Here is a 15,695-nt window from a genome sequence, read left to right as displayed (position 1 = left end):
ATATTTATATGTATTTAAGGTTGAATGTTTATAATTATAACATTAATGATGCTATATTGCAGAATATTTTCCACTTTTAAATTAATTTAATTCTATATTTATTGTTCTATGAAACAGAAACGTTACTTATTCTTGTAGTGTTTGTTACTTGGTGTGGAACGTGTTGCTAATGTGTGTCATACTTACAGCCAAGCGTCGCACGGCGTCACACTCGTGCCCTGTCTGTGGCAAGCACTACGTGAACGAAGGCAGTCTCCGCAAGCACTTGGCCTGCCATCCCGAGACCTCGCAGTTCACCTCCTCCCTCAGGATGTGGCCATGCTCTGTCTGCCATGCCGTCTTCACCCACGAGTCAGGTCAGTCTCCTCCCTCTCTTTAGTGACTCAACACCCGCTGACTTTTCGTAAGTCTCTGATAGTTTATTATGTCATAATTCTCCTGACAGTTGTCTGTGTCAGTTCACAACATACTGTAGCTGTCTGTGTAATAAGCTCACGTCACGGTAGTGTCCTGAGGTGACAACATATAGTGTACTGCTGTGCCACAAGGTACAGGTATTGACATTACAATTAACTCACTAATCTTAAGGTTTATATTACAACTGTGGTATTTAGTCCTACTGAAACATGTCATTAGAATTGTGATTGAAAAGGACTATTTACTCTTTGTTGTGTGTTTCTGATTTACTACACAACATATGGAAAATCCTCCCTCATATCTGGTAGTATTTACTATTAATATATATATATATATATATATATATATATATATATATATATATATATATATATATATATATATATATATATATATATATATATATATATATGTGTGTGTGTATGTGTGTGTGTGTGTGTGTGATTAAAGTTAAAGAATGGATTTTAAAGTGATTCATTTACAGGACTTAAGTTAACTGTGTTTATTTAATAATGAAGTTACAGACACACAAACACACATGTATGTAAGTTAACAAACAGTTATAGTACTAAGAGAAGAATATTACAGCAGGTTAATCATTATTACAGGATTTGATATGTGTACCTGGGCGAGTTCTGGTCCACGTTTGGCAGAGCTTTGTACACACACACACACACACACACACACACACACACACACACACACACACCTTACTGTGTATCACTAATCAACCTTAAGCTCTGCTACCGTATGTAATGTTCCACAGGTTGATACGATTTTTCCAGTGTGTGTGTGTGCGTGTATGTATGCATATATGTATGTATGTATTTATGTATATATGTATGTGTATTCCTATTGTGTATTTAGAACAGATAATTAAATTGAATTAAGATAATAGTGTCAAATTTCAAGTTCCTTTTTCCCTTGTCTGACTTAGAAGAATATAAAGAACATTATATTATTCGGCAGTAGTTTAGGCTCTTAAGACTTCCTGGATCTTGTCAGGTCATATAAACGATATCAAAATTAAATACGTGTTATAGGAGTGAGATTATGACAGAATTTAGGTTGATTTTTTTAATGAGTTTAGCTGAATCTGTAGTAGTATGGCCATCATCTGTTTAGGCATAGTGGCCATCTTCATCTGTTCAGGAAGAGTGTGGCCATCTCATCTGTTCAGGATGAGTGTGGCCATCTTTATCTGTTCGGGAAGAGTGTGGCCATCTTTATCTGTTCAGGAAGAGTGTGGCCATCTTTATCTGTTCAGGAAGAGTGTGGCCATCCTCATCTGTGGTGGAGGCTGGTGTGGCCATCTTGATATATGTTGGCAACTAGTTTGGCCACACTCACTTTACATAGAGGCTAATATGGCCACAGCTTCACTTGTGATAGTATGCAGTGTGGCCATTTTCACCTGTAGTGGAGGCTAGTGTGGCCATCCTCTTTTATGTTAGTGGTGAGTAGTGTGGCCATCCCCCACCTCACCTATGGTTGTCATGGTAACTAATGATGTACAGGACCTGAGTAATTGCTACATTCTTACCTTGGGACACACACACACACACACACACACACACACACACACACACACACACACACACATATACACATATATATACACACACACACACGAAACATTTCACCCATCGTGAAGTAATTTAAGGTCATTTCAGATTAGTTTAGGTTAGCTTAGGTTAAGTTCATTATTTTTAGACATGATTGACTTATTCACATGAAAAGTGCCGCGTTGAACTGATTTTCTTATGAGAGTTAATTACGTATTGGGATGTTACCTGTACTGTCATAAAACTTGAAATTAATTAGTTTATGGACTGATTCTATTCTTCCTCATCAAGTTCCTTTTGTGTGTCTGTCTGTCTGTCTATGTATGTACTCTATGTGTGTGTATATATGTGTGTGAGTGTATGTGTATGTTTGTGTGTATGTATATTTATGGATGTGTCTGTGTGTGTGTAAGACACACTGAAGGTATATTAATCATTTTTATTATAAATTCCGCAGCCAAATATTACCCATCTATGTGTTATTTATATAGTTAGGATGTACTGTAGTTTAGGGTGAGGGTGACGTGTGTTAGTAACTTGTGGTTGTGTTGCAGGTTTGCTGAACCACATGGAGCACATGCGCATGGACCCCAAACATCAGTTCGCGGCGCAGTACGTTCTCTCCCGGGCCGCCGCCGAGCGACGCGAGCGAGAGAGCATTCTTGGCCTGGCTCAAGTTGGTCTCCAGGGGGGCGGCAATCATATGGGCATGGGAATGGGCATGGGCATGGGCATGGGTATGGGAATGGGCATGGGAATGCCGCACCAGATGCAGCACCATGCTCAACACCAAGCAGCGCCCATGTCCATGGCAGCATCGCCGTCCACTCAGAGCGACGCCTCCTCCCGGATGTCCACGCCCGCCGAAAAGTTGGAGACTGGGCTGGGTCGTATGCCGTCACCCACGGACGCTCTGCGCTCCATCACCAGCCATCACGACGTTATGAACCAGATGCGCCCACAACCCACCGACAACATGCGGGCCATGATCAGTCAGAGCCAGGCGGAGCTGGTCAAGTCGACGCTCACCTCGCAGGCCGAGACCATCCGTTCCGTCATGGCCTCTCAAGCAGAAGCTATCCGTTCACTCTCCAACCCGCATGGCCAATCGTTGCAACCACCTCCCACACAGCAGCAACAACAACAGCAACAACAACAACAACAACAGCAACAGCAACAACAGCAACAGCAGCAGCAACAACAACAGCAACAGCAACAACAGCAGAATGCCCACCAGGCCGCAGAGCCCATGGGATCACCTCAGCCCGACATGCGTGACATGCGTGACCCAAGGATGGGCGGTATGGAGTCCGCCCTCCGGAGCGCCCAGGCAGAGGCGGCACTGCGGCTGGTGAACCATGAAGGCCGCCCCTCCCCGCAGCACCAGGGGGATCTCACCGACTCCATCCGTCTACAGGAGATGCGTATGGAACAAGCCTTGCGACTCCATGGTGACCCCCGTGCCCTGGCCTCCTCCCTGCCCGGTCCCTTGGGGTTCCCCCTTGCCCCCCCCCAACACCAACCCCAGCAGCAGAGCGCCTGAACTTACACCAGCCTGCCCCCAGCCTGGGAGCAACACCCCCCGCCACTCGCCCGTACTAGTCCTCCGGTGAACGTGTCATGACTGTGTGTCTGTCTGTCACATCGCCTCGGTTCCACCTTTGTTCTGTTGTGTTGTCGTATTTTTAGCTGTGATAAAATGAAATGGTTCCTCGCAGGAACTATGTATTAATTTAATAATCACTTCTCTGTGTTAGTTCCTTGAGTTGTTGTTGTTACACAGGGTGGCTGAGCGTGGAGGACTCGGCTAAGGCAGGGGGCCGCCCGACGCCCCCCGCCTAGCCCTGCCACCGTGGCCGTCACGTCCCAGGCGCTCCAAAAGTCGCCCTCCCGACAGTTCCTCACAGTTACTTTAAGTGCAATTTTAGGGACCAGCGGTGTGTGACACTCAATACCTACAGAGAAGGTGAGGTGTTGGGGTGTGTTAGTGGCGCTCCGGCTGGCACAGGAGGGCCCAGCACCGAGGAGGCCCAGGACCTCGGGCACCATCGCCTCCAGGCTCAGTGGCCCTCACATGATCAATGAGGCAGGCGCTGCTGTATACCATACCTACATATTGCTTCCATGGCTTGACTTGATTGCAGTCATTGTGTACCTGTAATAAAAATATCTTTATACATATTATTGCATAATATGGCGCCTTTATTGGTGCATGTTAAGCTTTGCACAGCCGAGTGTAGAAAAAATATTAAAAGGTCCTAATGCAAGCATACAATCAAACAAGATCTCCTGAAAATAATGAACCTCTCGAGTTGTGAGTGAGGTGTGACTGCCTCCCGTGGCCAACGAGCCACCGGCAGCAGTACGGCGTCCCGGACACCCTACTGGGGCCGGACAGCACAGCACGGCCTGCCCCTGAGGCCAGACACGGCCTCACCCACCCAGGCCATCACCGCCCCGCCGCCCATGGTGACCTATGTGTTCACTACCTGCGGTCGGGGCAACAGAAGAAGCTCTGGACACCTTGATACTTGACTATGAAATGTGAGAATGACGTCCACTTTCCCTCCATCAAAAGACGCCTGCGTAATCTGCTGGATCCTTCATCTCGCTCATGTCGGAAGACACGTTAATCTCCTGCTCATATGATACAGTTCTTCGACGAGTGTTGTTGTGGACCTTACGTAGTTACAGGTTTTCAAATGTTAATTGCTCACTGTCGGAAAACCAGAGTCTGTTGAAGTTTCAGAGCCAAGCAGGTGTCGTGCTGCTACTGGAAATAATAAGAGACTAAGGTACCATCATTGTTGAATATGTATATTTACCTTAGTTCATGCGGATAGTACCTACGCGTGTGTAATTATTAAAAAAAGAAATATGTTTATACAGTTCCACATTTTAAGTGTCTAATTTTCTGATTATGATTCATCTGCGCAATATGGTAATAAGTGTACATGTTCCCTCAAGTAGCTTTGAAGGCAAGAACAAGGGTCGCTCCCAGCGCCACCTTAGATTTAGCTAACATAGCCTAGAAGTCATGATTCTGGTACTCTTAGCCATAACTTTCAGTGATGTACAGATTGAATAGTAAGATTTTTTATAGCTTCATGGAGATTTTTGTAATTTTAGCCTTCAAAGCTTCCTGAACAAACCGATTGACTGTTGACTGTTCCTGCAATCAGAGTTTACCGTTAAATGCTGCTACTGTTCCCACCACCAATAGTCCTAGAATCAATTAATGTTTGTACACTACCGCTACTACTACTACTACTACTACTACTACTGTTACTTTTACTATAACTACCACCAACACTACTACAACTACTACTACTACTATTACTACCACTGCTATTACTACTACTACTACTCCATAGACCGTAGCAATAGATCCGGAACCATAACTTTTCTAGATCCTTTACTAAGATTAGTGTAATTCTAGTTCTAATTACCAACAGCCCCAGTCCAGTCCTTACCTGTCCCCCCCCCCCTCCCTCCCTCTTTCCTTCCCTTCTATCCTCTCAACAATCTTCGTCTGCTTTAACCTTATCACAAGACCCTCACCTACCCTCATCCTCCCCCCGTAATGTTTACTTAAATAACCTAACCTATTCTTTATCCTTAACAAAATTTAATATTCCTCCAAAATCCTCAAGTTCACCTCCCCGTTTTCGTCGCTAAACTCATCGTGTTATGATCGGTTACACTTGTTGTTGTTTTTACTTACTTAAATCTGTTCTCTGTTGGCTAAATTTACTGTTTACAACTTTTGTTATTCAATGTCGTGTCTCAGTGCTACGATTTTGACTTAAAGTATCTATATAATTTTTTTTATGTTCTTTCTTAAAAACTTAAAAAAAAAAACACAAATTTTACAGTTGCCTGTATAACAAAACAGTTTAATAATACAAATATATCGTTGGCACAGTGTTAGTGAACAAAAAAAAGGGGATTTTTTTTCTAGTGTTATCCAGAATACATAGATGTATTCTCCCTAATGACATACAATTTGTAGTTCTGTCTTTTGAACCTACAGTAATTAATATCGATGATAATGACAGTAATTTATTTTATTTCTTATTATTCTTAACGTACATTCATCCCACACTTGTTATTATGAAAAAAAAAATATTTGTTTAAAAGTTGTTATTGTAGAACAAGTTAATCACCAGCATAAACAATACAAACTAGAAAATAAGGTTCCGCCACTTTGATGATTTTTTTTTCCCGGGAAGTGCAAAAAATTCCCCGCGGTAATGACTCGCCTTTCCATCACTGCGATCTTTTATTTTCCCTGCCAGTCCAACCCGGTTTCACCCCCCACCCGGTCCCTCCCTCCCGCCCCTGTTCTTAATTTTCACCCCCTCCTAGCCATCAACACACCCAATACCCCACCCCCCTTCCCCACCCAAGCCATCAACAACAAAATTTCCCCATCCCCACCATCACTAGTTTTTCCCCAACCACCAATATCAAATTTCCCCCACCAGTCAGAGCAATTTTCCCCCACCAGAAATTTATCCCCACCATCACCAATTTTTCCCCTAACCACCAACAAAATTTCCTCCATCACCAATACCTTTTTCCGCCCCTCCCCTTTACCATCACCACGAATTTTTCCCGTCATCACCAATTTTCCTATAGTCATCAACAACAATTCTCCCCACCACTAACAACAATCTCCTCTCCAACACCACCACCAATTCCCCAGCCAACAATTCATTTATTCACGCCACTACCTACCAAATTTTCTTATCACCTCCACCAATTTTCCCACCACCACCACCACCAATTTTCTTACACCTCCACCAACTTTCCCGCCACCACCACCAATTGCCCCGCCACATCACGCCTCGTTCAAAGTTCCATAGTCTGCCGACAGATCCACCGGTATCAGGAATATTAAACACAAAGGATAATGCAAGTTCCTAGTGAATTTTCCTAATTATTAACTTGTCGTTTGACCATTTAGAGTGCATTATTTCTTTGATTTCTTGGTTGTATCAACTAAATAGTATTGAGATAAGACTTCAAGCCAACTGTGGTCTCCCTTATCTAAATCAACTTCTATCCATTGGTCTCATCTTGTGAAAGAATCATAGATATATATATATTTACACCCTTTCTCGGGTCATCCATGGGGACCGGGTGGCCTCGTTCCTAAAAGGTTTAATTTTTGTATTGAGGGTCTGACGACCTGTTGACGCTGGGCGGGGCCACCCGGGTGAGGCAGCACCAGGTCTTACCTGGAACACTCTATGAGAGTAACGCTGTGTTGTAACACTTAACGTAGCACTAACATAACGCTGTGACGTGGACCAGAGACCTGCTTGCTCACAGCCCCCCTCCCCTCTTGCCGGGGGTCAACATGGACGACTGCCCCAGGGCTTACCGAGGCGCTCATTCTCTCTTTCCGCCAGACCGCTACCAAAGTTATTGATGTCTCCTGTTCATTTGTTCAACTCACCAGTGCCCTGGAAGTTTGATTCTCGTTAGTTTCCAGTTACATCAGCGTTTTTGATTCCCCAAGTTCCTCCATGTGCCACTCAGCATCCGTTAACACCGTCACATCCACTGCTAGATGACCCGGCTCTCACCCAGCTGATGCAGTAGCAGGGACCCCGCCGCCCACAAGCAGGGCCCCACCCCCTGTCCCGCCACCACATGTGGGGCCCCCCATCCCCCATGCCCCGCTACTACACGCGGGGAGCCCCGACCCCCCGACTACAAACAGGGCGGCCTACCCCCTCGTGCCCTCCCTGGCTCCCTCCCCAACTCGCTTATGCCCCGATTCTGCTCTCTAGTGATGACGTCAGCAGCGCGGCTCGCACGGCCGCGGGCGTGGCCTGTACGACGCCCCTCGCCACGTGTGTAAGCATAATAGTGACGGCCAGGGTGGCGACTGTGGTGGTGTGGCCACTGTGAGCTGCTACTCACCGACTCCCGCACAAGGAACAGGTATCAAAACTGCAGGTCACAGGACAGACGGGGCGGCCTCAGGGGCCCGTAAGTTGTCGCGCCTCCTCTGGGCGGAGCGCACCGCAGTTGCCTTGCCCATATACCTCACGCCACTGCCGCCGCAGCCTGGCTCCCCCCTGAGGCCGCACCCACCCGTTGCACACCCGCAGTCTTCCACACGGACACGCCGCAGTCCGCGCGGCACCACACCGCAAGCGGACTGTTGGACTCAACTTACGACCTCGCCAGGTCGATAAACGGATTGGTGTCCATCAAAATGGCCAAATACGAGTTTCATGTACATTTTAAAATGGTGTCTAAAAGACATAATAAATGCAGACGTCCCAGCCATCTTCTTTGTACTATTGTATGAATTATCAATAAGTAGTGTTCAATAGACTGTTGTTGTCATGTTGTCGTCTTTATAAATTATTAAGGGTCGGGTACTATGTTGGTAGTGCTGCAGTGTCAGACTATGTACAATACTGCGGGCCCGCTCACCCCCGCAGCCCCACCTTCGGGGGCACAACCCCCATTTTCTATGGTCCTGCTGCACTCCCCCCTCAGTGTGACTCAGTGTGGTCATCACCAGTGTTAAGATGATACACTGTTGTATATCAACGAGTGAAGAACTGAGCCATGCCAGATGTGTGTTGTGTGTGTGTGTGTAGGAGTGAGGCCAGGGGCTGTAGAGCCGCGCATGGACAACTTCTCTGTGCATGTTCACCTTGCTGATGCTTCAATGGTTTTGTTCCGTTTCTTGTCCTACTATGTAGTTACAAATGTTCATGTGTTAGATGTAGTGTGGGGAAAATTGTCAAACTCTGAACCAAGCCCATGTTCACTCATGGAAAAATGCGTGATGCTGGTTTGAGGTAACTTGGTTCAAGGGTGAAGCTACGCCGTGTCAGTTTAGGCAAGCCAGGACTACCCGAGTGCCACGCAGGGACGCCTCAAGTGCGCACCAAGGCTCCTGCCATCTACGGCAACTTTGTATTAAATTATCATTGTCACTATTATTATAATTATTATTATTGTTATTATTATTATTATTACTATTATTACTATTATTATTATTATTATTATTATTATTATTATTATTATTATTATTATTATTATTATTATTATTATTATTATTATTATTATTATTATTATTTTTAATTTGTATTATTATTATTATTATTATTATTATCATTACCACTACTGATATTATCAATATTATTATAATTAATATATTTATTATTAATGTTTTTATCATGATTATGAATAATATAATTATTATAATTATGTACTTTGCCAAGCTTCCCTAAACGGCGCTTTCTTTACCTTTGTCCGTGGTACTGAGTGTGTAGATACTGCAGTAAACAATAAACACTGGTCCTACCGGATAACTTCTGTGTGTCTTTAGCCCCCATGGCCCTCGTGGTCACCATACACCTCAGACATGGCCCTCGTGGTCACCATACACCTCAGACATGGCCTCGTGGTCACCATACACCTCAGACATGGCCCTCGTGGTCACCATACACCTCAGACACCCCTCGTGGTCACCATACACCTCAGACATGGCCCTCGTGGTCACCATACACCTCAGACATGGCCCTCGTGGTCACCATACACCTCAGACATGGCCCTCGTGGTCGTGGTCACCATACACCTCAGACATGGCACCATACACCTCAGACATGGCCCGTGGTCACCATACACCTCAGACATGGCCCTCGTGGTCACCATACACCTCAGACATGGCCCCCGTGGTCACCATACACCTCAGACATGGCCCTCGTGGTCACCATACACCTCAGACATGGCCCTCGTGGTCACCATACACCTCAGACATGGCCCCCGTAGTCACCATACACCTCAGACATGGCCCTCGTGGTCACTTAGGTGTTTGGTCTAAGCCTAAACATGAATTTCATACTTTTTAATTTTCTCTTATTATTGATTTAAACAAACTGATGGTTAGGTAAGTATGTAGATAGAAGTATAAGAGAAATAGAGAAACACATAAAATAATTAAACGAATACAAATGAGTCATCTCCTTCATCAGTAACACCATTTTCTTTGATTACGACAACACTTCAGAAATGGTGAAAGTTTCTATTGAATATTTTCTTTGATAATCGTAATATATTAGATAAAATGTAATAGAAAATAACAGATACTCGGATAAATTCACTCCATGACTGCCCATAACTACAGTGATTTGCATAGACTCACAACAGTCTGTCATTTTGTTTGGTATTATTGACTCCTGAAATGCGAAAACCAACTAAATTAATATGACGTGTTTCTTCTAATTTTATTATTCATGTTTTAAGGATAAATTTTAAACTGTTAAACTTGAGTGATCAATTTTAAGCTTCAGAAACAGAAAGATTACAACTACGCGCGGCTCAAATTTTAACTGTAGTTTATGTTTGTGATGAATTTATTTATTTTTTTATCTCCACAGTGAAAATTAAGCCTCGTATATGAAACACGAATACTGAGGTTAACGGAGTCGTTCTTATGTCGGTTGTGAGTTCGTTTCGTTTGTTTTTGCATTTCAAAGCGCCCGGCAAGAATATACAGTACAACGTAAAGTACTGTACTGTAGATAATATTAAACTAGTCAAATTTCACTCTGTATGTTAAGCACAAGCTATTGATGTCACTTTCTTGTAAATATTAATCAATATTCATTCTTATAAAGTGGCAAATAAAGTCAGCGGTAACTACCTATTTGGGGCGCTAACGAGCGTTCCTACCTTGCACTCTTTTGCGGTGACAGTTGACGGGTCATGTTTGTTGACACGTAGGCAGTGTGCTGTTGGCAGTGAAGGGTGTGGACGTACGTCTAACGCCGGTTCTGTCCTTGACTCTTTTATCCGATAAAATGCGTTCAAGAAAGTTCAAACATATACTTGAAGTTACTCTACTGTGGAATACAAATATCTGAAGCAAGAAATGACAAGTAACCAACATGGAGAAAGATGTTCCTACCAACGGTACCACATTAGTGCTTCCGGTAAATACTAAGGTATGTAATGCTGCCGTAACTACAGTATTTATGAAGTTCTATTTTAGAGAAAGGTTATTTATTGGTTTATGATTATTACGAATTAGTTCCCGAAAGATTGATTATTTTATAATAAGTGGATTTTAAATTAGAGGAACTTGATGTGTTCTAGAACTAACACGGTGAACCGATCAAAGTTAACGTGTCCTACTTAACTTTACCCAAAGTGCTTCATATCGTTAAGTCAGTTAAGTTTGGTGTGGGTGATTCATTTACTGCCACTTGCATGTAATTTGTTAGCCTCAAGAGGACGATGATTTAACACTTTGATGACGATAATTCAACCTTTTAAAGACAATAGTTTGACACTTTGTGGACGGTGATTTAACACTGAGAACGACGATTTAACCCTTTGATAACAATGATTTAACCCTTGAGAACGATGGTTTAATCCTTTGGGGACGTTAATTTACCCTTTTGGACTATATGTTAGCCCTTTCATCGTCAAAATCTTAAAATAATCCTTTATCACTGGATTAACACTGCATCTTGACAACAACCATTTAAAAGCAGCTCCGGGTAAATTTTTAGTAATACACCGGTCTTTCCCTCGCCGTTTTTAACGTGTATTCGTAATGTTTAGACAATTCTAAGAAATTTTTCTTCTATGATATTTCTGCAGGAAATTAAGGATAACCGAGATATTAAATTTTTCAATATTATTAGATTTCCTCAGTCACAAATGATGCCATGATTTGCTTACATCTGGCACCGGTCTTTCTTTTGATATTGTAAATGTGTATTTCCTCTGGTATTTGATGAGGTTCGAACGAATTTGATATTCATTTCAGCTGGAAATCAATAGGTTTTTGTTTTTAGATACCCCCCCCCCTCACCCAACAATCTTAACCCATCCACGCATTGTTCATTGGCCAATAATAAGTCAACTCTCGCTTTAGCCAATAAGAAACTCCCACACCACCCCTGCGCATGCGCTGTAGACGCTTAAGAAGCAAAGACGGAGGTAAGGAGCGACACTTGTGACTGAGCAATCTAATAATATTGAAAAATTAATATCTCGGTTATCCTTAATTTCCGGCGGAAATATCATAGAAGAAAAATTTATTAGAATTGTCTAAACATTACGAAATACACATTAAAAACAGCGATGGAAAGACCGGTGTATTACTATAAATTGACCGACAAGTGTTTTAGAATTGTCTGAACTACTGATTCTAATAGCTACTTTCCTAAGATTCCCTGAATGATTGAAACCAAAATACCTACAATTATTACTACTTTAGTACTGCGTAATTTCATCTCTGGTAACTAAATAAACACAGAAATTATTACTAGCGATAGAACTAATTAAATGCGATAAAAATGGGCCTCCAACCTGATGAAATATTGCCATATTTTAAAACACAGCACCTCATACGCCTACCAACAGTTGTTCCTCAATTATGAATTCGACGATAATAAAAAAAATATTAGCCTTTCAGTATTCTACATCTGATTCATGATAAACTTTCAGTGATAAGATTTTGCAAATACAATAGTTAGGGTTCTAGGAGAAATAATTGCTTAATACTCCAGTGTAAAAAACTTTGTTGGTTGTGAAGTATTGTTCTTAGTGTGAGGGATATTGCGGCGTGATGTTGGTACAAATCCTGTAATGTGAGCTGATAACAGCGCTCGCCCCCCTGAGGAAGTGAAGGCAGTCGAGTGCAGTACTGGCCATGCTGCCTCCTTGTGTACAAAAGGCTTAGTATACAGTGTTGTGTCCACACTGTCCTTAATGGGCAGTTATGCCTATGGGACGAAATTTCACTTAAGATGTGCTGAAACAGGATGATGCAAGACAAGTATTTACACTTATATTTACGATAAATAGAGCGTCAGTTATTGGAAATGGTTCTTGAAAACTGCGTAAATAATATAAATAAGTTTATATATAAAAGGTAATAATTTAAATCATCGAATGCTATACAATCCGCCAAAGACCATTCCATACCCGTTCCAAATTCAGTCTATTTTTTATATCGCAGTACACAGTTGTGGACACGCTGTCAGGGGGTGTCATAGAAAACGTAATCAAACTGGATTGAAGGGTAAACTAAACCACTGACGACTCTCTATTATTGTTGTCCATTGAGGAAGGTTGTGAAATTTTACCAGGCTCACGGTGCTCTAATATAATAATGGGTGATGGAGATGTGGATGTACACGGACGAAAAGCGAAATGAGCACTTGAGTGAATAGGAGATGGATGGAAGGGGACGATACGTTTGCTAGAGAAGATCGAGTGAATAACGTGGTGTTGTTGAAGTACTGTAGTGTGTGTGGGGGGCAGGGGGGGCGGTGAACGAGTAGGAGTTGCTTCATGCTGGAGGAGATGTGCTTTATGATGATGTTGGAGGATGAGGTATACTTTTAGATGTTGGAGGATGAGGTATACTCTTAGATGTTGGAGGATGAGGTATACTCTTAGATGTTGGAGGATGAGGTATACTCTTAGATGCTGGAGGACGAGGTATACTCTTAGATGCTGGAGGACGAGGTATACTCTTAGATGCTGGAGGATGAGGTAGAATATGATACTGAGAGAAAGATCAATCAGGAAGTGAGATGTAAGGTGAAGTGGTCTTTAGTTCATGCTGGGTAACAAGAAATGGATAGTTGTACACCTCTATCCTTTTATCTTCATTAATAGTGATGCCCTCCTTCTATCCATTCTTACGCCCACTCACTCACCTACCCGTTAGTCTGTTCGTCCGTTCACTCGCGTTCCCTCACTCACTATCCACCCGTCCATCCACTCACTTATTTACCTGTCCATCCGTTTACTCAATATCCACTCGTTTACCCACTCATTCCCTTACTCGCTCAATTATCCTCCCGTCCTTCCACTCGTCTACCCGTCCATCTGTCCACCCGTCAGACCCGCCCACTTACTCGCTTATCTAACTGTACACCCGTCCATTCACTCGCCTATCAACCCCATCCATGGTCATATTGTTTTAGTTATTAATTTTTTTTGTCAATTGAACTGAAAGCCAAGTTGTGGAACGGTAAAATAGCTGCAGGCTTTAACCATTGTCGTTAACCTTGTATAAACCAGGAATCATTGTGGTTAAAGAGTACAAGGTCAGCCACATGGAGAAACTGTCGTAAATAGATGTCAAAACTGGAGTGAATTTTTAATACTGATGGTTTGATAGCGATGTATTATGGAGATATCTCATTAATGTAGTAGAAGTTTGAGGCTTTTGAGTATAGAGTAATACATTAATTAGCTAATATAAAGATAGTAATGAGGATATGGCTGTGTCGAGCGAGCGTAGTACAGTATGGCAGCGTTGGTCTGGTAACAAGCTTGCCTGTCTGATAATATTTTCGTTTCCGTACCATGACTTTTGTTCTACACATCTGTCTGTCACTATACTTTTTTACGAAGTGGCAATGGGGGATGTTGTTCACTGTTTTGATTTTAGGGTTAAGTGATAAGGGATTAAAGCCTTTAGGTGAGAACAGGTCTTAATTATTATTTGTTGGTTAATTTATTATATGCTACACACCCGCGTCTTTCCAGGTAACTCGCTTGATGGTTGCTAGTTGTTACCTGTGGCAATGTTATTTGGGTAAAAACTATAAGAATAATTGGGTGAAAGTGTAGATGGTAGCATGATACACGTCTCTTTGGCGAGTAACAAAATTTTTCAACCGGGCAAGATTTTGACACGAGTGAAATAAACAACTTTTTTTCCAATATGTCTATTTCTTGGACATTGTGGTTTAGGAAACGTAATGTACTACTTACTGTGAATTGTTAATATTTTTTTGTAAATTAGTCTTTTGTATTACGATTATCTACAATTGAACTTTGAAATTACTGTACTCAAGTTATCATTCTTCCGGCATCCTAAACTATGGCTATCGCGGTTATCCTTCACGCAGTTAATTTGACCAGTTTAATTTCGAAACAGTGACTACGTATCATAATTTTTTGTAGTGAAAAGATTTCATCACCATTAGAGTTTTTCAGATGATATTTATTCATTTTCTTACCGAACGATAAAAAATCTCCAACGAAATACGTTCATGTTGAAGAATACTCAAATAGGTCGTTCAGTGACAGTCAGAAGTATCTGTAATGTACTTGTATGAGGTCAAGTGTAGATGGGCTTCCAGTAACCCACCCACCCCTACTCCACCCCTACTCCACCCCACCCCCACCACACCCCCATCCCCACCCCACCCCCAACCCACCTCACCCCACCCCCCACCCCCACCCCCCACCCCCACCCCACCCCCGGCCTGTCACCTTCCTCCGGGGTTGAATATTACATCCATCGGGTGGGTGGGTGGGGGGGGGGACTCTCTCTCATCATCGCCTGGTATGAGTGGCAGGAGGGGGGGGAGGGGGTCTTCTCTTTCCTTGGTTATGGAAGTTTTACCTCAACAGCCAAACAATTAAAGAAATAATACTTTTTCTTATCTCCTCCCATTGTGGTTTAACTGATCTATTGAAGACTCATTGAGAACTTCTTTTTGAGTGTCTGAGATGATTTGAGTGTTTATTAGCCGAGTTACATACAACCCTCATTGTTTATAAGCCGAATTACCAGGGCTGTGGAGTCGAAGACAAAACCTTCGACTCCGACTCCTCAAATTTTTATGCTTCCGACTCCGACTCCTTGGCCTATTTGTAACAACTATTTCTACCATCCTAATTGTAATTTGTATGTTGTAA

The 15,695-nt window shown here is 42.7% G+C and overlaps 1 protein-coding gene across 3 annotated transcripts in view; it reads left to right on the top strand.

Moving 5' to 3' along the window:
- Positions 1 to 5,917, top strand: part of LOC121873621 (zinc finger protein 384-like) — a 155,057-nt gene extending 149,140 nt beyond the window's left edge. For all 3 annotated transcript variants that reach the window (XM_042377261.1, XM_042377262.1, XM_042377263.1), the window contains exons 5-6: positions 189 to 356; positions 2,537 to 5,917. In XM_042377261.1, coding sequence (XP_042233195.1) covers positions 189 to 356; positions 2,537 to 3,525 — 1,157 coding nt within the window. In that variant the 3' untranslated portion in view covers positions 3,526 to 5,917. The remainder of the gene's footprint in view (positions 1 to 188; positions 357 to 2,536) is intronic.
- The last annotated feature ends 9,778 nt before the right edge of the window (positions 5,918 to 15,695 follow it).

Source organism: Homarus americanus, unplaced genomic scaffold, assembly GCF_018991925.1.
Source record: "Homarus americanus isolate GMGI-L3 unplaced genomic scaffold, GMGI_Hamer_2.0 scaffold50608, whole genome shotgun sequence".
In the NCBI taxonomy this organism is placed as follows: Eukaryota; Metazoa; Arthropoda; class Malacostraca; order Decapoda; family Nephropidae; genus Homarus; species Homarus americanus.
The sequence above is the reverse complement of the archived record's forward strand: the minus strand, read 5'-3'. Positions and strand labels throughout refer to the sequence as shown.